General features: G+C 42.9%; 1 protein-coding gene across 2 annotated transcripts in view; it reads left to right on the forward strand.

Annotated features, from left to right (window-relative positions):
• The first annotated feature begins 19,978 nt into the window (after window positions 1-19,978).
• LOC135512724 (fibrillin-2-like) overlaps window positions 19,979-27,981 on the forward strand; it is an 88,640-nt gene continuing 80,637 nt past the window's right edge. Inside the window, exons 1-2 of one of the 2 annotated variants that reach the window (XM_064935035.1) lie at window positions 19,979-20,087; window positions 21,990-22,308. In XM_064935035.1, the coding sequence (XP_064791107.1) occupies window positions 22,124-22,308 (185 nt within the window). In that variant the 5' untranslated portion in view covers window positions 19,979-20,087; window positions 21,990-22,123. The remainder of the gene's footprint in view (window positions 20,088-21,989; window positions 22,309-27,981) is intronic. The other variant, XM_064935036.1, reaches the window with a different exon arrangement.

The following is a 27,981-nucleotide window of genomic DNA, read 5'->3' on the forward strand; positions in this document are numbered from 1 at the left end:
TAGAGCTGGCGCAGGATATCCTGGGCCGAAGAGACGCACCGGAGGCCAGGAGCGCTGAGCCGGCACAATCCATCCTGACTGAATGACCTCTCTAGCACGGCAACTGCGGGGAGCTTGCACAGAGCTCACCGGGCTGTGGATGCGCACTGAAGGCATGGTGCGCAGAACCGGATAACACGGTGCTTGACCGGTCACTTGCTCCCCACGGTAAGCACGGGGAGTTGGCTCAGATCTGAACCCTGACTCCGCCAATCTCCCCGTGTGAATTTTTTTGGGGGCTGCCTCTCGTGCTTGCTTTGTTGGTTTAACTCCTCGCAAAGTTGCCATTCCGCTTTTGCTGCCTCCATCTCCTCCTTCGGACGGCAATACTCCCTGGCCCTTGTCCAGGTTCCTGCTCCCTCCAGGCTTTCCTCCCAGGTACAGTCCTCCTGACCTGCTTGGTCCGTTGGTGGTGGGATCTTCTGTAACGCTCGTCGTCGGATGATAAAAGACCGGACCAAGGTGCAGCGTTGTAGGCGTACATTTTCTTTATTAAAATGTACCACCCTGACCTATCAAATAGAGAATTTAAAGGATGTCTAAGGTCAGGGTGTGACAGAGGCCATGACCTCCAGGGGTCCCCCATTGATTTTGTTACTCATTTTCACACAGATAACCTATTAACATGGCATACGTCATAACAAAAATGTGTAGAATTGCAGGTAATTTGCTTTAAAACAAACAAACAAATTGTCTCTCCACCTATTATCACTGCTGGGTGATTTAAAAAGTAAATTGATCCATAATATAATAATACTCTTAGCAAAAATGTTTGTCTTTAACTTACAACCTGTAGAATCTATGAGAATAGAAAGGTTCAGAAGTTTTCTGTACATTTAAAAAAGAAAATGTACACTACCGACCAAAGGTTTTAGAACACCTACTCATTCAAGGGTTTTTCTTAATTTTTACTATTTTTGACATTGTAGAATAATAGTGAAGACATAAAAACTATGAAATAACACATATGGAATCAAGTAGTAACCAAAAAAGTGTTAAGCAAATCAAAATATATTTTATATTTGAGATTCAAGGCCACCCTTTGCCTTGATGACAGCGTTGCACACTCTTACTTCAATATATCCACATAATTTTCCTTCCTCATGAGGCCATGTATTTTGTGAGGTGCACCAGTCCCTCCTGCAGCAAATCACCCCCACAACATGATGCTGCCAGCCCCGTGATTCACGGTTGTGATGGTGTTCTTCGGCTTGCAAGCCTCCCTCTTTTTCCTCCAAACATAACGATGGCCATTATTGCCAAACAGTTCTATTTTTGTTTCATCAGACTAGAGGACATTTCTCCAAAAAGTACAATCTTTGTCCCCATGTGCAGTTGCAAACCGTAGTCTGGCTTTTTTATGGCGGTTTTGGAGCAGTGGCTTCTTCCTTGCTGAGTGGCCTTTCAGGTTATGTCGATATAGGACTCGTTTTACTGTGGATATAGTTACTTTTGTACCAGCATCTTCACAAGGTCCTTTGCTGTTGTTCTGGGATTGATTTGCACTTTTCGCACCAAAGTACATTCATCTCTGGGAGACACAACACATCTCCTTCCTGAGCAGTATGACGGCTGTGTGGTCCCATGGTGTTAATACTTGCGTACTATTGTTTGTACAGATGAACGTGGTACCTTCAGGCATTTGGAAATTGCTCCCAAGGATGAACCAGACTTGTGGAGGTCTACAATTTTTATTCTGAGCTCTTGGCTGATTTCTTTTGATTTTCCCATAATGTCAAGCAAAGAGACACTGAGTTTGAAGGTTGGCCTTGAAATGCATGCACAGGTACACCTCCAATTGACTCAAATTATGTCAATTAGCCTATCAGAAGCTTGTAAAGCCATGACATAATTTTCTGGAGCTGTTTATAGGCACAATCAACTCAGTGTGTGTAATATACAGTGATACAGTGAATTATAAGTGAAATAATCTGTTAACAATTGTTGGAAAAATAACTTGTGTCATGCACAAAGTAGATGTCCTAACCGACTTGCCAAAACTGTAATTTGTTAACAAGAAATTAGTGGAGTGGTTGAAAAACGAGTTTTAATGACTCCAACCTAAGTGTATGTAAACGTCCGACTTCAACTGTATATATATATATATATATATATATATATAGGGGATTGGAAATTATGCAGACAATTACATTGATGGAAGCCACAATCTATCTGCAATACTAAAGCTGATCTACTCCCTAAAAATAAAGATACATAAAAAATGTCACTTAGGACTCCCTAAAAAGTTAGAGCCGGCCCTGGTCCCTCCACAAAACAAGATGATATCTTGGCTTATGGCTTTGATCACAGCCACATGTCATGAGGTGTGCTGTGCGTGTGTGCAGTCTGTGGGGACGGTTGTATATGTTAGCAGTGCTGAGTGTGAAAATGTACTGATTATAGCTTCAGATCCTCCCAGTGTCACTACGTGCAGTCCTGTGTTGCTAGACTAACCCCTCCATCCCTTTGGTTTGTGTAAAACTCCTGGGTGGTCCGTTGATACAGTTTAATAGGCACAGAGCATCTGCATATGGCACAGAAATAGAACTCGACCTTATACAAACATGTCACGGGGAATGTGTCTCAGAGAACGTGGCAAGATTTGCAAAAATACACAAGTATTCTGTTTATAATAATGAAGTGATCTTTGTAGGAAGTAAATCAGAGTCGTCTTTTCCATTTGTTTGTACTTTCAGCCAAACAAATAGTTATCATCACCCGCTAACACATGCAGTACATATACACAAACATATACTATATGGATGTTGGTACACACACACACACATACACACACACACACACACACACACACCAGGGGAGGCTGCTGATGGGAAAAAGACTCATAATAATGGCCGGAATGGAGCAAATGGAATGGCCCCTGGAATACAAGTATTTGATGTATTTGATACCGTTCTACTGATTCCACTCCAGTCATTAATACCACGAGACCCTTCTCCCCAATTCAGGTGCCACCAACCTCCTGTGATACATACATACCGACAGAGCCTCTCTTTCACATTCATCTGTCTTGGTAAGCTCTGTGAAAACAGCTGCAGGAAGTGTGTGAGACGTGAGATGTGGGTAGGTAGGTAACTCTGCCACGAAGAATCTTAGCATCTGTTGTTTAAACCCATAATTATCGTGTGCCTGTCCATTCTTTTCTTCAGGATACACCTGCTTTACCAGAGTTTCACACTAATAAAAGGCTTTTTGTGGCTTTTCCACTGCTCACACAGGCAGGTTAGGATGATGAGGTGTTGTTGTGGCAAGGCACCGGGTCATTTGGCCTGATTAGAAAGCATTGGGAATAATAACAATCCACGGAGATGATACTCACACTTCTTTATTGTTTTTTTGTTCTTCAGATTCAAACAGAATCTGATAGAAAAATGTCTTTGTCCAGATATATATGATGATGCTCTGCCATGGTGCCCCCAGCCAGAGAGCCAGGCAGGTGTATCTGGTTTCAGTGGGCTGAGTGACCAAGCTCAGACGAGTGATTTTCAGTGTAAATAATTGTAGGAAGAGCAAGTGAGATGAGGCCCTGCTGTTCAAACAGGCACAGATCCTACTGTGAGCTGGACAAGGCCCTGAGGTTTATTAGCATGGTGGGTGATTGGTGTTTCTCTAAGATACATTCAGAGAGAAGCAGCTTCCTGTTCATCACTTCACCAATCACAGAATCTCAGATAGAGAGACAGAGATACATATGTACAGTGCATTCGGGAAGTATTCAGACCCCTTGACTTTTTCTAAATTTTGTTACGTTACAACCTTATTCTAAAAGGAATTCATTTGTTTTTTTCCCTCGTCAATCTTCAGACAATACCCCATAACGACAAAGCAAAAACAGGTTTAAAAAATGTCTAAAAACCTGCTTTCGCATTCTCATTATGGGGTATTGTGTGTATATTGATGAGGGAAAAAGGTAAATTAATCAATTTTAGAATAGGCCAGTGACGTAACAAAATGTGGAAAAAGTGAAGGGGTCTGAATACTTTCCGAATGCACTGTATAAAGTAGGCTACAGACAGACAGACAGACAGACAGACAGACAGACAGACACATTTCCATTATTCATTTTGAGGGAATATATTTGATGTTTACAGAAATGCTCCACTTAGTTCTGAAGCCTGGGTTTCTGGCGTGGTCACTGCAGAACTGTGTGGATCTGATCTGGAGGTCGACTGTGTAGAAAGTGGAAACGGATAGGGATAAAGGTCTTGACAGTGTGTGGATGATCAATGTCACTATGTGAGCTAGATCCCTAGAATTCGCCAGAGACAAAACAAAAGCAGAATCATTCTCTCACTCTCTTCCTGCCTCAAAAAAGAGAAAAATATCTTGTCCCACCACACCACAAAGCGTTGGGGAAAATTGAGCTTTGCTTTTGCAATTTCCCCCAGCCCAATCTGGCTTAGTTTAAGCCCTTACCCTGTGCTCAGTGTCAAACACCCCCAAATGGGAAAGGGAAGGGGAACAGCTATAAACATTATGGCACTACAAGACCATATAAGATAAGATACAGTACTATTCCATGAATGAGGCCATAGCTCTTAGATGATTAGGAACGACAACCAGTTAAAACGTGAGGCTGGAATTGAATACACAGGTATGTATTCCACCCAGACCATGAGTTAGTGCCTCGCTGAACGACAAGTTTATGGTATGCTACAGATGTAGGATCTTAATTTGAGCCAGTTTGCTTCAGCGGGAAAATAATCCTGCAGCAACAGGAAATGTGAATTATTACGTGTATTATAATTAATGGAATGTTTTTGTAGGGGTTCATACATTTTTCATGAGGGTAAATCAAGTCTGACATTTTAAAGAGGAAATTACAAACTTTAGAAGCACTTTTAAAACTTGCATACACTGCTGTGCAGGAACATTCTCAGCAACAAAAGAGTGATCAGATTAAGATCCTACATCTGTAAAGTGCAAACATTTTGGTGGGGGGGGAGTTGGAGTTCTGCTTGGCAGATTTGTTCCTCCAATGCACCCTTGCCCTCCAACCTCCCTTCCTCTAAGTGGGAGGAGGAGAGTCAGGGTTCGTTTTTCACCCTCTTCATTTTTCCTCAATGAGACATCAGTCACCTCGTGTAGATTTGGAGAGCCGCCCCTCTCTAAGGGGTCCCCAAATTCAGCACAGATGCTTCCTGCCTCAGAGCAACACTTCTGTGGAAGCCTGGCCCTGGCACTCCACATATGACTGGGGGAGGTGGCATTTCATGTTCAGGAATGAGCTAGTCATTACATTTGTTTTCTCAGCATTGAACGAAACCATGTGGATCTTGATAAAATGGTAGAGTTGTAGACGGTTCATATTTGTGTTATTAATCGAGCGAGCCGAGGCAGGGATTATGGACACAGGATCCTCTCTGTGCCTTACTGTTCTTATAAAGCCAGTCTCTCTCTCTCTCTCTCTCTCTCTCTCTCTCTGGAGGACTGTAGCCTCTGGAAGCTACTGAAGATAACTTTACAATCAGGGCTCCAAGATGACCTCACTCCATCCTACTTCTAGCTCTAGCTCCCCACTGTATGAACAGGAAATGGAGAGAGGAAAAAAACTCAATGACACGGAGAAGTAACAAACAGATAACATGAGACCAATCTTTTCGAAACCTACATCATGAACATGATCACTGAGGATTTCAAGACGTATCCCAGAATAATAAAGATAATAGCAATAATCAGTGATGGAAAAAGTACCCAATTGTCATACTTGAGTAAATGTACAGATACCTTAATTGAAAATGAGTTAAAGTAAAAGAAATTCAGTAAAATACTACTTGAGTAAAAGTCACAAATATTTGGTTTTAAATATACTTAAGTATCAAAAGTAGGTGTAATTGCTGTCATGAAGTTGGCCTGGGGTAAGGTTTATGACAGTCATAAATACCTCTTCCCCCCTTTTCCCTCTCTCTACCCTACTGATGTTACATTTGCAAACACTTTGGTTAACATAGAGATTCTGGGAACATCAGAAGGTGGGGGGAAATGAACTATATTCTGGTACTCCGACCAATTGAACATATGCGGTGGTACTTAATGAATATGATGTCAGTTCGGTTGTCATCTGAGACATTCTCATCAATGACATAAACTCTACAGTGGAAAGTCTACACAACAGAGTTATCGGATTCACATGGAATTGTTGTTCAATATAAATGTTTGAATATGAAAATATTTGTGATGGGATGAAATGTGATTTTAGCTTCTAAAATGTGAGATTTGGGTTTTCATAAGGGAGGGCTCTACTCAATCAGTGGCCCGCCCCTGTGAAGGGACATGGGCTATAAAACTTATCAAACACACCCTCCTCTCCCTTCCTATATAAAGCCTTGACGACAATATAACCTCCTGTTCCGAGGACGACGGTCCGATGTCAGAATGGTTCAGATAATAACTACAGAACAAAGCCAACATCAGAATGAGCTGTGGTTGCGAATGGTATGAACTTTGAACTCTTATTCACTACAGAAGTGATACCTCCTAGCGCTTGAGTTAGCAACAGCAGATGAAAACGCAGGTTAGGAAGGGACAGACAGGGTATCCCGTCTACCACCCAACGACGTTACTACAACGTAATCAATTTACCAGCAGAGACATTCTTCAAAGGACAAAGGACTCGGTTTGGCAACACAGCCTTCCATCTACCACCAACCTACCGAAGCGCAGCTCAGAGTAAATATTTATTGCATTTGCCTTTTCCAAATGGCCAGTAATTTAGGATGCATAACATACTGTATTTACGATAGCACAGCTTCGCCCTTTGTTCCTCAGTATTCCCGCTCTTTCACTCAAGACTTCTTAAGGCTTCATAAAGACTTCTTATGGCTTCATAAAGACTTCATAAAGACTTCATAAGGCTTCATAAAGACTTCATAAGGCTTCATAAAGACATCTTAAGGCTTCTTAAGGGTTCTTTTGTGTAACCACCTGTCATATCTGTTCCGCCCGCTAGGGACGTTTTCATTTATGACGTAATTTGTAATCAAGTTATGATTTAATTATGTGTAATTCTGTGTGATTAGTTAGGTATTTAGTAAATAAATAATTAAACCCAATTTTGCATTGCTGATTCCCAACACTCATAATTCATCATAATTCACAAATGAAGCATTTGTGTTTCGTGAGTCCGCTTGATCAGAGGCAGGAGGGATGACCAGGGATGGTCTCTTGATAAGTGCGTGGATTGGACCATTTTCCTGTCCTGCATTCAAAATGTAAGAAGTACTTTTGGGTGTCAGGGAAAATGTTGGTTAGACCAGGGTGTGATTAGGGTGGGTATGCTAGTTTTTGTCTAGAGTTTTTGTGTGTCTAGGGGTTTTGTAGGTCTAGGTAGTATGTATGTGTTCCCAATCAGAGGCAGCTGTTTATCGTTGTCTCTGATCGGGGATCATATTTAGGTAGCCATTTTCCCTTTTGTGTTTGTGGGTTCTTGTTCTATGTTTAGTTGCCTGTCTGCACTACTCATATTAGCTTCACGGTTCATTCTGTTATTTTGTTAGTTTTGTTCAGTGTTCATCCATTCAATAAAGAAGAATGTACGCATGACACGCTGCACCTTGGTCTCTTTCGTACTACAAACACGACAGAAGAACCCACCACAAAAGGACCAAGCAGCATGGTAAGGAGGAGCAGCGTTTTATGGAGAAATGGACCTGGGAGGAGATACTGGATGGAGCAGGACCCTGGATGCAGGTGGGGGAGTATCGCCTTCCTAAGGAGGAGATAGAGGCATGAAAGCGGAACGGCGATATTACGAGGAGTTGTACCGAGGAGACAAGCCCGAGAGGCAGCCCCAAGAACATTTTGGGGGAAGCACACGAGGAGATTGGCTGAGTCAGGTTGGAGACCTAAGTCAACTCTTTGTGCTTACCATGGGGAGCGTGTGACTGGTCAGGCACCGTGTTATGCAGAGATGCGCATGGTGTCTCCAGTTCGCATTCATAGCCCGGTGCGATCTATTCCAGCTCCCCGCATTTGCCAGGCTAGAACGGGCATCCAGCCAGGACGGAGGGTGCCGACTCAGCGCTCCTGTCTCCAGTACACCTACTTGGACCAGGATATCCTACTCCGGCTCTGTGTATTGTGTCTCCGGTGCGTCCGCACAGCCTAGTGCGTCCTGTGCTAGCGCCCCGCATTTGCCGGGCACAAGTGAGCATCCAGCCAGGACGCATTGTGTCAGCTCCAAGCTCTAGAATTCCAGTGCGCCTCCACAGTCCAGTACGTCCTGTGCCTGCTCGCCGCACTCGCCCTGAGGTGCGTGTCACCAGGCTGGTACCACCAGTACCGGCACTACGCACCAGACCTCCAGTGCACCTCCACAGTCCAGTACGTCCTGTGCCTCCTCCCCGCACTCGCCCTGAGGTGCGTGTCTTTAGCCCGGTGCCACCTGTACCGGTCCCATGCACCAGGTCTCCAGTGCGCTCCAGAGTCCAGTAAGTACTGTGCCTCCTCCCCGCACTCGCCCTGAGGTGCGTGTCTTCAGCCCGGTGCCACCTGTACTGGTCCCATGCACCAGGCCTCCAGTGTGCCTCCAGAGTCCAGTACGTCCTGTGTCTACTCGCACTCGCCCTGAGGTGCATGTCTTCAGCCCGGTGCCACCTGTACCGGTCCCACGGTCCCACGCACCAAGCCTCCAGTGCGCCTCTAGAGCCCAGTACGTCCTGTGCCTACTCCTCGCACTCGCCCTGAGGTGCATGTCTTCAACCCGGTGCCACCAGTGCTGGCACCATGCACCAGGTATCCATTCTAGCCCAGCAAATGCGGGGAGCTGGAACGACGGGCCACAGTCCGGAACCTCCAGCGACGGGCCACAGTCCGGAACCTCCAGCGACTGGCCACAGTCCGGTCCCCATCCCGGGATCTGCAGCGACGGTCCCCGGTCCGGGGCCTCCGGCGATGATATGCAGTCCGGTTCTACAAAGGCGGAGGGATCAGTGTAAAGAGGGGGGACTGCGTCCAGAACCGGAGCCGCCACCGAGGGTAGATGCCCATCCGGACCCTCCCCTATAAGTTCAGGTTTGCGGTCGGGAGTCCGCACCTTTGGGGGGGTCACGCCCTGACCTTAGTTATCTTTGTTCTCTTTATATTTTGGTTAGGTCAGGGTGTGACTAGGGTGGGTATGCTAGTTTTTGTATTGTCTAGGGTTTTGTATGTCTAGGGGTTTTGTAGGTCTAGGTAGTATGTATGTCTATGGTGGCCTGACATGGTTCCCAATCAGAGGCAGCTGTTTATCGTTGTCTCTGATTGGAGATCATATTTAGGTAGCCATTTCCCCTTTTGTGTTCGTGGGTTCTTATTCTATGTTTAGTCGCCTGTCTGCACTACTCATATTAGCTTCACAGTTCGTTTTGTCATTTTGTTCGTTTTGTTCAGTGTTCATTCATTCATTCAATAAAGAAGAATGTATGCATACCATGCTGCACCTTGGTCTCCTTCGTACGACGAACGTGACAGAAATGTACTGAAGTAAAACTAGTCAAAAATATAAGTTGTAAAGTACAGATACCCAAAAAAACTACTTAAGTAGTACTTGAAAGTATTTTTACTGAAGTGCTTTACAACTTTGGTAATAATGTCAAGGATAAATGCTTAGTTGGAGTCCAGTTGTGACTTTTATGCAGTAGATTCCTGCCTTGATTTGGAATCCCCTGAAACGGAATGTTTTATGTGGTTTTGAAAATATGAAAGACGTTCTTCTCACATCTGAGAACCATTAGTCCAAGGAACTGTCAGCAAGCGGAGGATTCTTTCCGATTTCTTGGAATCTTGCTACATTTTTTCGATCCCTTTCTTTCTTTTCATTTCTTTCTTCACTTCTGTCTTTTCATTTCACAGTTACAAGGATCATGGAATTTCTGAGTCCTTTTCCAGGAAGCCTTATTGCATGACCCACTGATTCCAAAGCTATCCAAACATCACCCATATAACTGACCCTACTCTCTCTCCCCTGCTTTCTCTCTCTCCATCCCCCTCTCTCTGTCTCCCCTCCACTGTATGTATTTAAGTCAGTAAAGGCTGCGTACAATACACCCTATCAGTGAGTGTTACGGATACAGGTATCCTGTGTGTGTGTGTGTGTGTGTGTATGTATCCTGTGTTTGCTCTCCTTCTCCCCTCACAGGTGAAAATCATCACTCCCCAATCAGTCAACAATCAATCATCAATCAGAAGACACACCTCCTCCTGTTTCCTACCCTATCACAGTTCCTTTCCCTTGGTTTAAAAACTCTGTCAGGAGTTTGCTCTAAAGCTCCATCTTTCTGTAAATGCCATGTCTGTAGGTCTCTGTTTTTCACTCTCTCGTTGTGTATTAACCTCTTTTGTTTGAGCACCTCCATAGCACTTTGTCATCACCTGTGAGTATTGTTTTGGTTATGGTGTTTGTGTTTGATTGCTGGTGGGAAAAGGGGAAACCAAGACAAGTTGCCCATGGGCATACACTACCCGTAGGTAGACTTTGTTAAATACACTAGTTAGAACTGGGCGGACCACCCACTGTATTTTTGGTTAGTTAGTTAGCTGTTGTTAAAGTAGGCTAGTCTAGCTTAGTTTTTTTTTAATACTTATTGTTTCTTTCCTTGGGTCCAGCTCAGCCCCTTATCCTGCTCCCCCCATTACCGTGTGTTTTCAAATAAACCTTGAGTTTGACGGTAGATTTCAGTTGTCCTGGTTATTTCATTCTCACTTTTACTTTGTCACAATTATAATTTGCATGAGTTATGTTACGGGTCTCATTACCATCCCCCCCCCTAGACTGTCGGGCCAAAAGGGATTCGTAACAGTGAGGGAGCCTCGCTCACATGTACGCTTCCTCCTCCGAGTTCTCACAGACCCTACTGAAGACATGTAAGGCCTGTCCGCCCCAACATAAATGGATCAGTGTGTTTCTGTGCTTTTTATGAGATGACACATTCTCATCCCCTGAACACTGCTCCCCTTTGTCTCACGTCACCTTCTTTGAAGTGCTGCATTCTTCTGACGCTGCATCACCGGGCAGTGCAGCTGGCTGCTGGGGGCAGAGGAAAGGATATCTAGATGAGGTGAGGCTAGGTTAGCCTCTTTCTGAAGGAGGATTGGCGGGAGGTGAGGAGGGATTTGGTGAAGACTTTTAGGAGCTGGTGAAGACTTTTCATTTGAATCAGACAGAGCTGTGATTAGGATGATGTAAGGTGGCAGGGGTACCAAAAATAACCCCAGCCTGAAGCTTACTCACTTATTGGCCCGCCACTCAGATGTTTTCAAGAGCACGCTGAAACAAATCAACAATAAAAAGACGGCGTGTTGTTGGTCAAAGAGCTTTATGGGAAAGTCTAGTGTAGACGACTTCTGCCCCTCGCCACAAAATGGCCCCCTTTCCTCACCACATTGGTACCCAACAACCCTCAGTAATGATCTCTCTGAATGGTTGGCTAAATCTCCTGGTCTGACCCCAACGGAGACGAGCCCCTTCTCTCTGACCACAGTTCTACTGACGAGGCCTCAAAGGACCTTTAATTAAAGATGGCCGCTGTTTTTCCAGGGTTGTTTTCCCTCTGTATTTTTTCTGTGAGGAGGGAAGACCATGTTTTAATCTTCCCGGGCCCTTACCACCAGACCACAGGATTCCCAGCTGGGAGCGTCTCCACACTCAGCCACGCTCCACACAGACCCCATGGGCTTGACCACAAACCCCAGAATGATGACACTTCCAAACCTCCATTCAGCCCCACCTCACCACCTCCCTGACCTTAACGCCACCCTTCTCCAAAACATGAGTTTTAGATTATACACAGGCATACTGATGGAGTGTGGAGTGGAAAGTTGTGGAACTATGTCATTCAATGGAGGATGGGTGAACTGTGCCCTTTAGTTTAGTTTTTGTTTTGAGATGGAAAAATATTGAGGCTTTGAGGATCTTCAATTAGGAATATCTTTGTCTACTATGGGAGAAAATAATAAGTTGACCTCAAAGACTTTCATGTCACTCACTCTCACACAATTAGTGTGTTAATTATGGGGAACCAGCATGAGACATGGGCTCCCGTAAATGCCAAAAAAAAGTCCAACTTTGGGGGGGTCTCAAAATAATGTTAATTTAACAACTAAGCAATTTTGTACTGCAGTGGTATGAAAATAAGTCTATCCCAAATTAAACAAACACCCCCACCCACCTCTCTCATGATTTCAACCATTTATTGGTGGGTGTGCACTGTGCACTGTTTGGATGTTAGAAATATTTTGGATTGGGCGAATGTGCGCATGAAGCGTACTTTTTGAAGTGATTTGTTTGACAATCATATGAAAACATCATGGCTGGTTGTGTCCATGCCACATTAAAAGGTCATACATTTTTTCTGTTAAATGGCATGTCTTACTATTAGGCCCATACATTGTTTACACACACATGAACACATAGGTCTCGCAAAGATATAGAGACCCCCCCCCCCCTTATTTCAACTTAATTAAACATGTTACCCCATCTCAAGAGGCTACATTTAAAAAATGACTGTAGTAAGTGACTATGTGCCAAATAAAGTAACAGGGTTGACTGTAACAGGATTGACGAATTCATCTTAAAAATTCCCTTTGTGAGAGAGGGAATGGAAGCTTGTTGTGTGCAACAGGGAGGGGTAATTGAATGCAAGCTTCACAAAAAATAATTATTTAAAAAAAATAACCCATACAGATGTGTAGATATATGAATTTTGGCACTTTAGCAAGTATTTATTCATATTAAAAAAATCAGATTTATAGAATTTTCCCATGTGGTCTATATTAAAGGGCACTTCATTTAATATAACATGCTTTCATTTTCTTTGCACAATTTCTACTTAAAATATAAAAGGGATGCAAAAGGCACAGAATGTGTAGAGTAATAAATGAGAGAGTAGTAGCCTTAGGGTCTGTTATACTGAATGACCCACTGATGACTGAGCTCCCCCATAAAGATTTGATCTAACATGCATCCAACACTTGCTCTGCTGAAACATCAGAGCTTATGCAGCTGATCACATTTCAAAGGAAAACTTCACCGAACCTTTCTGACGTTTATGCAGTGACCATCAGAACTTTGACTGCCTTACATCAAAGCACTATGCTAGAGCATATTTTCTGTTGTTTCTGCGGTGACCAGCACTTGACAAAGACACAACGCTATGCACAGGGCTTTTACTGTTCCTTTTTTTTGCAAAAAACACAACTAAAAACAATTTTTCCAGACATTTCCATTCAAAAGCGGTCTGGCCCATATAGGATGTGACATGTTGATTCATTCTTATGAGCAGGATGAGTAATGTGGGCTATTTATTCCAGCTGTGGGCCAGTCAGTGTACTGGTTGGTCTGAGTTATGTATTTCCTAGTTCAAGGGCCTGTCCTCTAAGCTCCAGGCCTCTGGTGCTCTCACAAGGTTCAGGCAGCACCGGGAGGGAACAAACTGGGCATGGGACCAAGAATCTGCCCCGTCTCCATTCTTCCAACCCTTTTACCCTCTCTGACACACAACACAGGGAATCAAAACTGCTTGGGTCTCCAGAGCTATTCTCATGAGGGGCTGAGAGTACCTTCTACTTCTTTCCAGGGATCTGGCTCGCCCGTATGTCATCCCTCATATACAGAGATCTCTGGGAAGCACCCCAGCCTCAACGCTCACTCTGCTACACCACCGGTGGGATTCCTGCTCCTGCTCTTTGCGAGATGAGGCATGTGTAATCTTTTGGTCTGGACGATGTCACACAAATAGCTTTTTCAACGTGGGGCAAGGCATCTCACGAGAGCCCTTTTAACAGTGACGTGCAGGCATACCTTAACATGCAATAATAATGTTTAATGCTGACCATGCGCACCCCGTAAAAATATTCCCTCTGGATGGATCATAATGTGACTCTCCCAACTCAGTACACACACCATATGACCATACTGTATCTAAAGCACAGCCATATAGTACACCAAATTAACAAGATATCCACTGTTTCACTAGTTTAATAACCTGGTCTGGATCATCACCATACTGTACTTGTGTGATTTGTGGTAGGCGGTTAGGCAATAGCATTTTCTATGAGTGTTATGTATTCTCCATGGGGCCCGATTCAGACTTAGGAAATGTACGCATTTCCTACACACGCCTTTCCTACACACTTTGCAGCCGTGGATCCCTTGTGTGCGATGTATACATGTAATGCAACCGCTGAAAACAAGTTTTGACCCCATGGTTTATGTCGGAAGTTTTGTTAAGCAGGTGTTTCAATGCCATGACAGGGGGTATCACGTCTGCTGCAGACGCAGTTGTTTAGCTTATTTCTCGTCAGTTGTTCGCATGGAGTTTGGAGTGTTCATGTGTCCAAGTTTCAAACATGTTCTCAAATGCCATTGAAATGGCAGCAGCAGTATGAGAACCAGCACATTCTTGAGCATGCAATAAGGTTTTCCTCAGAACTAAATCCTCGTCGACCCGCAATGCTATCAGACTCAGCATGCTCATGGGGCTGACATCACTGGTCCAAATGGCAGTCGTGAAGCTAATAGCAGTGATGCCCATAGCAAGTAACTCAGGGATGTGCGTTTAAACGATACTGTGTAACTCCGAAGGGCAACATCTGTAAAAAATAGCGCCTACTTGGTAGTGTATACCGGTGCTCGACCAGTCGGCGAAAGAAAACATCATCCACGACAGAGAACGATTGATTTTCAAGGGTAATGAATCCCATTATCTTGGCATTAATGGATTTCACCTTTGAGTTGTCTTGCTGAAATTTTCTTACTCTTTCAAATGACTGCTCGACTTGAACTTGTTAAGTTGTTGGAAGTGTGCGCTCAGTATTTTTCTGCTGTTGTTCTGTGTAGCGCTGTATTTTTTGTGGTGTCATTATGTAATCTACCTACGTTATATAGGTATGCACGCAGTGGTGTAAAGTGCTTAAGTAAAAATACTTTTACATACTACTTAAGTAGTGTTTTGGGGTATCTGTACTTTACCTTACTATTTATATTTTTGACTACTTTACTTTTACTTCACTACATTCCTAAAGAAAAATACATTTTCCTTGACACCCAAAAGTACTAGTTACAATTTGAATGCTTAGCAGTACAGGAAAAAGGTCCAATTCACACACTTATCAAGAGAACGTCCCTGGTCATCCCTACTGCCCTGATCTGGTGGACTCACTAAACATAAATGCTTAATTTGTAAATTATGTCTGAGTGTTGGAGTGTGCCCCTGGCTGTCAATAAAGTAATAATAAGGGAAATTGTGCCATCTGGTTTGCTAAATATAAGGAATTTGATGTATATTATTTACTTTTACTTTGTACTTTCACTCAAGTATTACAATTGAGTACTTTTTCCACCACTCTACTTAAGTACATTTAAAATCTGATGCTTATAGACTTTTACTCAAGTAGTATTTTACTGGGTTACTTTCACTTTTACTTGAGTCATTTTATGTTAAAGTATCTTTACTTTTACTCAAGTATGACAATACTGTGAAAAGTCATACAATTAAAACATTCTAGAAATCATTAATCAACTCGGTTGGTTTGGCACTACACTGTCATTTTTGCATGGCTACAGAAGCCCATAGCTCAGCTATCCAAATGTCATGCCAAGTTATAAGGCCAGCATTTCATAAACTTCACTGTGGAAAAAGTGATATATTGATATGCTTTACTTTGCTGCCATATGACTGGTTTCACATTTGTCTCCATCGATCATAAGGTAAAATAGATCTGAAACTATTGTAATGTATATTTACAATCCCCTTATCCAAACAGCTAACTAATTTACCTACAGTTGAAATCAGAAGTTCACATACACTTAGGTTGGAGTCATTAAAACTAGTTTTTCAACCACTCCACAAATTTCTTGTTAACAAACTATAGTTTTGGCAAGTCGGTTAGGACATCTACTTTGTGCATGACACAAGTTATTTTTCCAACAATTTAAAGTCAGATTATTTCACTTGTAATTCACTGTATCACAATTCCAGTGGGTCAGAAGTTTACATACACTAAGTTGACTGTGCCTTTAAACAGCTTGGAAAATTCCAGAAAAGTATGTCATGGCTTTACAAGCTTCTGATAGGCTAATTGACATAATTTGAGTCAATTGGAGGTGTACCTGTGGATGTATTTCAAGGCCTATCTTCAAACTCAGTGTCTCTTTGCTTGACATCATGGGAAAATCAAAAGAAATCAGCCAAGACCTCAGAATAAAAATTGTATATATCGACATAACCTGAAAGGCCGCACAGCAAGGAGGAAGCCACTGCTCTAAAACCGCCATAAAAAAAAGACAGATTACGGTTTGCAACTGCACATGGGGACAAAGATCGTACTTTTGGAGAAATGTCCTCTGGTCTGATGAAACAAAAATATAACTTTTGGTCATAAAAAAGGGGAGGCTTGCAAGCCGAAGAACACCATCCCAACCATGAAGCACGGGGGTGGCAGCATCATGTTGTGGAGGTGCTTTGCTGCAGGAGGGACTTATTGTGGGAAGCCTGTGGAAGGCTACCCGAAACGTTTGACCCAAGTTAAACAATTTAAAGGCAACGCTACCAAATACTAATTGAGTGTGTGTAAAGTTCTGACCCACTGGGAATGTGATGAAAGAAAATAAAAGCTGAAATAAATAATTCTCTCTTATTATTCTGACATTTCACATTCATAAAATAAAGTGGTGATCCTAACTGACCTAAGACAGAAAATGTTTAATAGGATTACATGTCAGGAATTGTGAAAAATGGAGTTTAAATGTATTTGGCTAAGGTGTATGTAAATTACAGTGCATGGAGAATGGTGTAATTTCTATCAGGGGTACAGTGCCTTGCGGAAGTATTCGGCCCCCTTGAACATTGCGACCTTTTGCCACATTTCAGGCTTCAAACATAAAGATATAAAACTGTATTTTTTTGTGAAGAATCAACAATAAGTGGGACACAATCATGAAGTGGAACGACATTTATTGGATATTTCAAACTTTTTTAACAAATCAAAAACTGAAAAATTGGGCGTGCAAAATTATTCAGCCCCCTTAAGTTAATACTTTGTAGCGCCACCTTTTGCTGCGATTACAGCTGTAAGTCGCTTGGGGTATGTCTCTATCAGTTTTGCACATCGAGAGACTGACATTTTTTCCCATTCCTCCTTGCAAAACAGCTCGAGCTCAGTGAGGTTGGATGGAGAGCATTTGTGAACAGCAGTTTTCAGTTCTTTCCACAGATTCTCGATTGGATTCAGGTCTGGACTTTGACTTGGCCATTCTAACACCCGGATATGTTTATTTTTGAACCATTCCATTGTAGATTTTGCTTTATGTTTTGGATCATTGTCTTGTTGGAAGACAAATCTCCGTCCCAGTCTCAGGTCTTTTGCAGACTCCATCAGGTTTTCTTCCAGAATGGTCCTGTATTTGGCTCCATCCATCTTCCCATCAATTTTAACCATCTTCCCTGTCCCTGCTGAAGAAAAGCAGGCCCAAACCATGATGCTGCCACCAACATGTTTGACAGTGGGTATGGTGTGTTCAGGGTGATGAGATGTGTTTCTTTTACGCCAAACATAACGTTTGGTTTTGGTTTCATCTGACCAGAGCACCTTCTTCCACATGTTTGGTGTGTCTCCCAGGTGGCTTGTGGCAAACTTTAAACAACACTTTTTATGGATATCTTTAAGAAATGGCTTTCTTCTTGCCACTCTTCCATAAAGGCCAGATTTGTGCAATATACGACTGATTGTTGTCCTATGGACAGAGTCTCCCACCTCAGCTGTAGATCTCTGCAGTTCATCCAGAGTGATCATGGGCCTCTTGGCTGCATCTCTGATCAGTCTTCTCCTTGTATGAGCTGAAAGTTTAGAGGGACGGCCAGGACTTGGTAGATTTGCAGTGGTCTGATACTCCTTCCATTTCAATATTATCGCTTGCATAGTGCTCCTTGGGATGTTTAAAGCTTGGGAAATCTTTTTGTATCCAAATCCGGCTTTAAACTTCTTCACAACAGTATCTCGGACCTGCCTGGTGTGTTCCTTGTTCTTCATGATGCTCTCTGCGCTTTTAACGGACCTCTGAGACTCTCACAGTGCAGGTGCATTTATACAGAGACTTGATTACACACAGGTGGATTGTATTTATCATCATTAGTCATTTAGGTCAACATTGGATCATTCAGAGATCCTCACTGAACTTCTGGAGAGAGTTTGCTGCACTGAAAGTAAAGGGGCTGAATAATTTTGCACGCCCAATTTTTCAGTTTTTGATTTGTTAAAAAAGTTTGAAATATCCAATAAATGTCGTTCCACTTCATGATTGTGTCCCACTTGTTGTTGATTCTTCACAAAAAAATACAGTTTTATATCTTTATGTTTGAAGCCTGAAATGTGGCAAAAGGTCGCAAAGGTCAAGGGGGCCGAATACTTTCGCAAGGCACTGTAGTTAAACTATTTCCCTGGGTTCTTACTGTACAATCCATACAGACAGTGGTGCTTTCACCCTACCCCAGATCACATGGGGAAATGTGGTTCTGTTTAGCAGATTGAGGTGGTGGAGGGGGATGGAAGACAGTCCGTGGGGTTCCCATCCCACACTTGTAAGAGAGTCATTGGAAGACCCAATAGGATCACAAATCATCCCAGTCACTCCACTGCTGCATGTTCAAGGCTAAGCCAGGTCTGGTGTGTAATTCCATGTTCCATGACAAGTGGTATAGGCATGCGTCTGCAAAAGTGTGTGTGTGAGGGAGAGAGAGAGGGAGAGAGAGAGAGAAGGGGTGCTAGAAAGCATGATTTCATACACATTTCCCCAATTAGTTATATTATCTTTAGAGCCTGGCCATGCCAGCTGGCCTGAACACATTTATCTATGAAGGCTTGGGAGTGTCCGTTAATCTAATGTATAGGGAAACACCCACAATCTAAATGTAAACGATCCCAACAGAACAAAAGGAAATCTACATGATTTGTATATCAGGAGTACTGGCATTTGACCTTCCCACTCATTTTATTACCAAGTCCTTTATTCTCCAAAGTCATAACTCCATTGAAGTTGTACTCCCTAATTACAGTATGATGTGAGTTTCAGCATTTTCATGCGTTGTGTGAAGACAGTATTTTACAACCAACTTACAAAACATGGTGAGGAGTGGTGAGGAGACTATTTTAGGGCAGTCCTGACAAACACTGCTTGCTGTGTTTTCCAAACCTGTTTCCTTAGACAAACAGGGGGCATCAGTCAACTCTGTAGGCCCCAACATTTGGGATGTGCTCAGCTGCTTCTCCAATATACCACCCAGATGGCAAGGCCCCCAGTTAATTTGGTTCACTTCCTATCAACAGTCACAGCAATGCATAAGGATACGTCAATCACTGCCCTGTGGGCTACTGCAATAAAAAGCAACGCTTTCTAAATAGAATGCGTAAACTTGTCACACAATATACATACAATATAGCAATAACATGTCATTTCAATTTGGTTTCAATGTAAATGTACCAAACTGCCTGTGATAAATGACATGGGGGGTCCACCGACTTTAAAGACATAAAGATCTTATTCCATTTGATTGGAAATGTTCACAAATCACTTCCATGTGGCAAAGTAATCAAAAACCATGGAACTATACCAACCTTTTGGGGAGGTAAGGATGGAATTCTATACATAAACTAACCTGGCCAATAGGTTAGGTATCTTTAACATGTTCCATAGGTTGAGGATTATTAATAGACTAATTGCTTTCTTCTAATTGACCATTTGCTTTATTAGACGTGACTTCATTACACCGGTATGAAGGCAAGTAGTTGGAAAACGATGTCAGAGGTTTGTCTGAATACTTGCCCACCCTTTCTAACAGTGGAGTTTTACGGGAATGTGGGTTTGTCCTGTGGTCCGTTAGTAACCCCCCTCTCTGTGTGTCTTAAAAAAGCACCTCCCCTCTTCCAATCAGGGCAATTCCCTAACTTTTCTCTTCTTCTCACAAGGCTATAGTTCAATATCCCATTCTGGAGCACATATCTCATTTCAAATTTCGACTCAGGGCTCCTCGACTTCAAGGCACTGCAACAATTGTAAGGTATTGTGCTACTATTGATTTATGACACTGGTTATCAATAATTCACTATTACGTTGCATAGGCCTAGGGGTGTTTTACCCGAGTTGATAAATGTTTTGCATGTGTTATAAAGCAAAAGTAAGGTGCATTTACTTGCTTATTCAAAAGGTGAATAGTTGAAAGGAAATATAAAAACTGTTCCGGTTAGGATTGTTTTAGGCAAGGCTGCTACATCTGTTTTACCGGTATTTTTTTAGTGGCTGCTAAATTGTCATTAGCCGATTTACGAGCCGAGGTTCGTTGTACATTCTTTAGGAGTATTAATGCTGTTTTATGATATTTCACACAAGAAAGGTGTGGTTATAGCCTACTATCAAGCATTGTTACTGTATTACTTTGCAACTTTGTTTCAAGAGATTATACATTTTGTCGTCCACTTCGAGGTCATGTTGCCGATTTTCTCCCATTCAAAAAGTTGCTGAGGAAATGCCTTCATTATAGTGCCAAAATGTTTAGCCCGTTGGATATTGTTAATTTCACTGTTCTATGTAGTTTTTTTCTGTCGTTTTATGGAACGCTTTTTTCATAGTTAATACAAATGTGAATAAAGTTGCATATGCATTTTAACCGAATGACGTTTTATGTGTATTTCTTGCGATGGAAACAGTTTACCGGTCATTTGACGTTTGAGTCGAGAAAGGTTGCACTGGGTTGTCACTAGTTACTACAGCCACAAAGTCAATATGTGCTTTTTGGTCTTAATTTTAAGGCTAGGGTTAATCATAAGGTTAGCAGGGTAGTTAAGGTTTTGACTAAGGTTAGGGTTAGTTTTAAAACCAGATTTTATGAAGATAAATTGTATAAATGGGCGGGAATTATGACTTTGTGGCTGTGGTAATTAGTGACCTATCCATAGGTAATTGATCAGGCATTTTTCTTTGTTCGGTCTGGCGGATTGATCGCGCCCACATTGATTCCCTCGCATAGCCGTCTGTAAATGAAGACACTAACTTTTTTCCCCACGAAGGATGTCGTTGTAGCCTATCAAATTTGTGAAAGAGGAAAAAATTCAGAATACTTTCTAGACTTTCTAGTAATGACTTTCTGTATATTACAAATTGGATGACACATGATGATAATACTTGCGTAAGGAATCTAAGGAAATGTGTATAATGATTTCTTGCTACAACATTTCAACATTATATTTTATGTAAAGCAAATTCAAGTTTGTTCGTCTGTGTGTGTGTCTCTCTGAGTCTGAAAGTGAGAAAGAAAGAAAGGGGTGGAGGGAAGGAATGGAGAGTATTGTTACCAATAATTTATCACTCGTCTACCATTAAATTTGATTGGAGTCAGGGATGGAGGCTATTTTTCTTCTCCTTTTCTTCTAATAACTGTCTTCCATTATTGAAGGGAAAATCTCTCCTTCCTGCTCTGTAACCCCCTGATGTGGGCTAAACTGTGGTTATATATCACTGGGGGCCCATCATTCAGTCTTAAAGCTGACTTTTAATGAGAGAACTTGAACGTTTTTCTACTTAATATGTTCTAATGCAGTCAGAACAGACTTGTAAAAGTAAACTTCCGGGTAAGTTATTAGAAATTAATTTGATGTTGATGAGGAATAACTGAAGCCTTTCCAAATTAAGAGCGAGAGGAGGGAGCAAGAGGGGTGGGGAGTTTGGGGAAAGGGGGGCACTCTAAATAAAACTGTTGACTTTTCAACAATTAAAAATTCACAATTAAAAATACATTTCACTGTTATTTGGCACAGCAACCCCCGTTACTTTTTCTGCACACTTGAAACGGCACACATTCCACTCTAAACACCTTTCTTGTAGCCCATACTCTTGTGTTGAGATGGTTGACATGTCTGCGGGAGGCCAAAAACCCTGATGTACGTTCCTGTGTCTGCCCCTCCAGCCCCCCACCCTGGAGTGCATACGGGGACTGGGACAGGTCCACAGATACGTGAGTGTAACTCGTCAACGAAGAGGAAGCGACATCATCCAGTAGTCTTCAGCAGCAGGGCTACGCAGAAACACACAGAGCAGCTAATGGGAGCAGGGAAGCTGGCCCGGTTGCTGCTGGGATGGGCGGCTGTTTGCTGGGCCGCGGTCCACACAGCATATGGCCAGGCAGGAGCGGGAGATGGAGGGTACCAAGCCAGCCGCTTCACGGGGAAGGTGGACGAGAGGGAGGTGCAGAGGGTTCGCCGGAGAGGCCAGGAGACACTCAGAGGGTAAGGAGTTTAGTTTTTGGAGTTCTCTGTTAGCTGAGTTTTGTTTAGGCAGGAACTGCAAATCATTTATGTTGATTGACACAAAGAGCATTTGGGTGGTTGTCTGTCTTTGAGTTCAACCATACTGCTCCACTGAAACATGGTAATATAATTAGGTTTAGAATGTGGACAGTTGGACAATTAGTTTATGGCTAGCTTTCCCCATTGAGCTGTCTTGGCAACTCTTTCTTCCACTGCTGTGCTTCCTGGGCTAAGGCCAACATAGCCTTACTACAGCCAAATAATGCTGAATACATCATTGTTCTCCCAAAGACAGCACATGTTTGAAGCTAAAAGGTTGCTTGCAACATTGAGAGATACTTGAGTATTTACAGCAAAATGGCATTTTCATGTCAGAGTCTAGGGAAAGGGGTTGGGTCATTCATGAAGGTTTGTCGAGTGAACGCAATGACCCAAATCTAGGCAAGTAGGCATTCTGTTAGGCGTATTAGCTGGAGAACACATAGCTGAAGACTGCAGGGGAAAGTTTATTAGCAAGACTGTTTTGAGCGAATCACTCGTAGTGGGGGTAAATGGGCAGTGAATTGGGAAATCACAAACGGGGGTGGTGTTCGAGTGTTTCAGTGGGGTGGATTATAGAAACCACAGAACCCTCCCTCCTCCCCCTTCTTCTCCATCATCATCCCTACCGTCTCCCCTCAAACCCCCCCCACACCCCCATTCTCCCCAGGGACTGGGTGGGATGTCTGTCAGTGGAGGACGGCAAGCTTTCACTGTATGATTTCCCCCTTTTGGAAAAACAAAGGATGTTTTGTTGGGACGATTCTCAAATGTTTGCATCAGTTATTCCAATCAGTCTCTCATCTGTCCCTGCTTATGGCTCCCCTGCGCCCCAACGCGGGGAAGGGAATATTCAGATCGTTCTGGGGGCCACGACAAGGGACATTTGTTTTACTTTCGCAGGTGACAAAACAACAGAACTCATGGCAGAGTGAAAAGGAGTGGAAGGGAGAGGCAAAGAGAGAGAGAGAGCTAAGCCATCATGGAATGAACTAGTATAACATTACAGTGCAGGACCTGGGTAGGGTAACGCACACATCGGACTGACTTGCTGTTTTCTTAAATGTTCAGTAATGATTCACGCTGCACAGAACAAACAGGCGTGTCTGCGTTGTCAGCCAGTGTGATTAATTTGTCAGCCATTGGACCTCTCTGCCGGACGTAAATGGATCCCCTGTATATCGGAGAGCCAAACAAGTCTCAATGGAGCCATTTTGTCTGTGAACCAGCTAGGCACAAGGCCACTTCAGGCCCGACCTGTGTCACATTCACTCTGTGGTTGATTTAGACACGTAGTGGGCTGCTCTGGTCTGGCAATCTTATCCTCTGATCTACTCAGAGAAGCAGAACTGTGTTGCATGGTGTCAAGATTAGATTAGATATGAAATAATATTGCAGCAAATGCAACAGTTGCATAAGCTCGTGCTGTTCCCATTAAACGATTGCCTTAGTTTTCATGGCGAGTAACATACCCGGTGGACTTTTCCCATCATTTTGTTCAACTCCACCATTGTTTATAGAGTAAAATATTTGCACCCAACATATAAAATTATCCATGGTCCCCTCCCCACACAACATAATGACATGACATCGGAAAGTCTTCCATTACACATTCTGTACAGCATCAGATTCTCTCTGGGAGAGAGATTATGTTAATGGTGGTCATTACACTTTGTTGTGTGAACACATACCAGGGTTTCAGACTCTACTGTTGCTGGTTTGTTGTCGGACTGGCTGATGTTGAGTGTGTCTGATTTATTGACTTCCTAGGCAGAGTGCAATTTGACGTCTACACATGTGTGGAATCTGATCATACCATGGGCCCGGGTCCTGGGACCTCCTCAATTACCTTGATACTATACTGTACAACCTGGGAGGGTCTGTAAAGTGGTGGGCTCTAGGTTGAGAGAGAGAGGGACGGGAGAGAGGGAAAGAGATGTGGGGCGAGGGAAAGTAAAATAAATAGTGAGTTTGTGGCTCATAACCAGCCATGCCAGAAAGAACGAACGAAACAGCCTTTCAGGCAGGCTAATAAGGTCTCCTGCATGTGAAGAGGGAGGGAAGAGGTCCAGACTGGGACTTCTAGGCAGCCAAAACTCTGCTCGAGGGGAGATGCTTTGGACGTTCACTCACTTGGTAGTCTTTCTCAAAGTAGAGAAGTGCATTCAGCCACCCAGGTTCCTTCCAAGGTAAATTGGATGGAGTACTTGCTCTCCCCAGAGGATTCCCTGGTACATGCCTAACCCATAAGAAAATAATTCCTATATTCTAGAATGTTCCGGTCGTTCTCTCCAGTAAAGCTTTAGATACATCAGCTGGTATTTTGAAGAGGGGAAGAGGAAGGAAGGGCAAGCTCGCTAAGTCTGAGAGGAACATTTGGAATGTATGAAGGATGACCCATTTTCCTGTGTTTTTTATGCATTAGAGTTCCTTTCATTTTTTTTATGTGTCTGCATTTTATGCATACATTCAGGCTAGACCTAAAAGACAGAACCTCCATTTCAGGGGGTACATGTGGCATGTGGTCGAGCTAATGTGGTTTAGATTTTCTGTCATCCTTGAAGAAAGAGGCAAAACAAGAAATCTATCCACTCCATCTGCCCTAGGACACAATGTATGTATGGTTTTTTGTTTATGGAGTTGACGGGAGGGATTCAAGTTTCGCAACAACTCTGCCTATCGTTATAGTTTATCACATACATCGTAAGTTTGGCTATAATTCACATGGGCCTCATAAAAAAAACGAAGAAAAAACTTGGACAATACACTTGATGGTTATTCTTACGGAGAACAATTATGCCCATTCGGACTTTGTTTGGCCCATGCAGACCGCCCTCCCTCATCCTGCTCCCTCTAAACCCACTAACCCAGAGAGTGAGAGGTATATACAGTACCAGTCAAACTTTTGGACACACCTACTCATTCCGTGGTTTTTCTTTATTTGGCCTATTTTCTACATTGTAGAATAATAGTGAAGACATCAAAATGATTAAATAACATATATGGAATCACATAGATTCACAAGATTCACAACATAGATTCACAACATATATGGAATCACAAGATTCTTCAAAGTAGCTACCCAACTTTTCACACTCTTGGCATTCTCTCAACCAGCTTAACGAGGTAGTCACCTGGAATGCATTTCAAATTAACAGGTGCCTTGTTAAAAGTGAATACAGAAGATAGTCCTATTTGGTAAAAGACCAAATCCATATTATGGCAAGAACATCTCAAATAAGCAAAGAGAAACGACAGTCCATTACTTTTAAGACATTAAGATCACTCAATACGGACATTTTCAAGAACTTTGAAAGTTTCTTCAAGTGCAGTCGCAAAAACTATCAAGCGCTGTGATGAAACTGGCTCTCATGAGGACTGACACAGGAAAGGAAGACCCAGAGTTACCTCTGCTGCTGATGACAAGTTCATTAGAGTTACCAGCCTCAGAAATCGGCAATTAACTGCACCTCAGATTGCAGCCCAAATAAATGCTTCACAGAGTTCAAGTAACAGATACATCTCAACATTAACTGTTCAGAGGAGACTGCGTGAATCAGGCCTTCATGGTCGAATTGCTGCAAAAAAAAACACTACTAAAGGACACCAATAATAAGAAGAGACTTGCTTGGGCCAAGAAACACGAGCAATGGACATTAGACCAGTGGAATTCTGTTCTTTGGTCTGATGAGTCCAAATTTGTCCAATTGCTGTGTCTTTGTGAGTCGCAGAGTAGGTGAACGGATGGTCTCCGCATGTGTGGTCCCAACGTGAAGCATGGAGGAGGAGGTGTTGGGTGCTTTGCTGCTGACACTGTCTGTGATTTATTTAGAATTCAAGGCACCCTTAACCAGCATGGATACCACAGCATTCTGCAGCGATACGCCATCCCATCTGTTTTTCGCTTAGTGTGACTATCATTTGTTTTTCAACAGGACTATGACCCAAAACACACCTCCAAGCTGTGTAAGGGCTATTTCACCAAGAAGGAGATTGACGGAGTGCTGCATCAGATGACCTGGCCTCCACAATCACCCGACCTCAACCCAATTGAGATGGTTTGGGATGAGTTGGACCGCAGAGTGAAGGAAAAGCAGCCAACAAGTGCTCAGCATATGTCAGAACTAATTCAAGACTGTTGGAAAAGCATTCCAGGTGACTCCCTCATGAAGCTGGTTGAGAGAATGCAAAGAGTGTGCAAAGCTGTCATGAAAGCAAAGGGTGGCTACTTTGAAGAATCTCAAATATAAAATATATTTAGATTTGTTTAACACTTGTTTGGATACTACATGATTCCATATGTGTTATTTCATAGTTTTGATGTCTTCACTATTATTTTACAATGTCGAAAATAGTAAAAAAATAAAATAAAGAAAAACACTTGAATGAATAGGTGGGTCCAAACATTTGACTGCTACTGTATCTCAGCCCCCGTCTACACCAGTACAGTATGAGCTCAGGGTTCAAATTAGTCAAGTGAGAGAATCAGGCCAACTTTAAATAAGAAAAAAACGTTCTCAGGCGTTTTTAGAATTAATACTAAAGCAGGCCAAACAACTTCCCAGAGTTATGAAGATGAAGATGAACTCAGTGAATCCTATCAGCTCCAGATCTGACAAAGCAAGTCCAAATATCTTAGGGCAGAAAGGGGTAGCAATCTACCGACAGGGTCAAATACCAGTGAGCTGACCTCTGACCTTTAGAAGGGTTTGTAGCCCCCATCCCCCTTTTCCCAGTTGGATTACCTCCTCCAACTGACCTAAAGTTGTCCTGGCCTGAAATCCAGTCTGTGGTCTTTACAGCCCCCCATCGGCCCAGCTAATTTCCCACTAGTCCCAGCATGGCCCCTTCTGGGCCTCTGAACTGTCTGGCTCTGACCTTCTGTTCCCCTGGAATCCTCCATGTGAAGAGCCTCTGGCACTCTGTCTCATAACTGTTGAGTTTGCACTTTCTAGCCAGGATCCTGTGGCCCCCAGAAAAGGCCTCTAGATTATATGTTGGTTTGTAAGATCAAAGGACTGAGAAAAAGTCTGAAGATCTGGTCCGTTTGAGGTTCTGTCGTGTCTTTCACCATCTTACACTATTAAACAAGAGGGAACGTCCTAGAGAACATAGACGCAATGAAATGTTTCTTCTGAAAGCCTTTGAGCTCTAAGCCTTTGGAAAACACCAGGGTAAAGGTATTTTCCAGACAGTTGGGCTCTGAAAGTATTTCACTAGGGTTATACCAAGTCCTATTTGACCTCATTGACAGCAACTTTTCCAGTTCCATACCATAGCTGCTGTATCTGAAATCTAGAACAATCTCTCTAAACCAAGGGTTTTTTAGGTCACAATAGATTGTGCTTTTGTTTTGGGGTTTTAATAGTTCTCCTGGCTACTGTGCTGTGTGCAGTCATCTTTGTTTATTACTATTAATGAATTATAATGAGAGTGCTATGGGCCAAGAGGCTACATCAAAGACTTCAGCCAGCTAATCCTCTTTAAATTGAGTGCTGAAAACAGCATGACGTTTCAATATTGAGGCAAATCCCAAGGGCTGAACTTCTCTGTACTCTCCTCCTGTAAGGAGGCCGGGGTTAGCCTGAAGGAGAGCGCAGGAACAACAAACCC

Source organism: Oncorhynchus masou, chromosome 24 (genome assembly GCF_036934945.1).
Source record: "Oncorhynchus masou masou isolate Uvic2021 chromosome 24, UVic_Omas_1.1, whole genome shotgun sequence".
Classification (NCBI taxonomy): domain Eukaryota; kingdom Metazoa; phylum Chordata; class Actinopteri; order Salmoniformes; family Salmonidae; genus Oncorhynchus; species Oncorhynchus masou.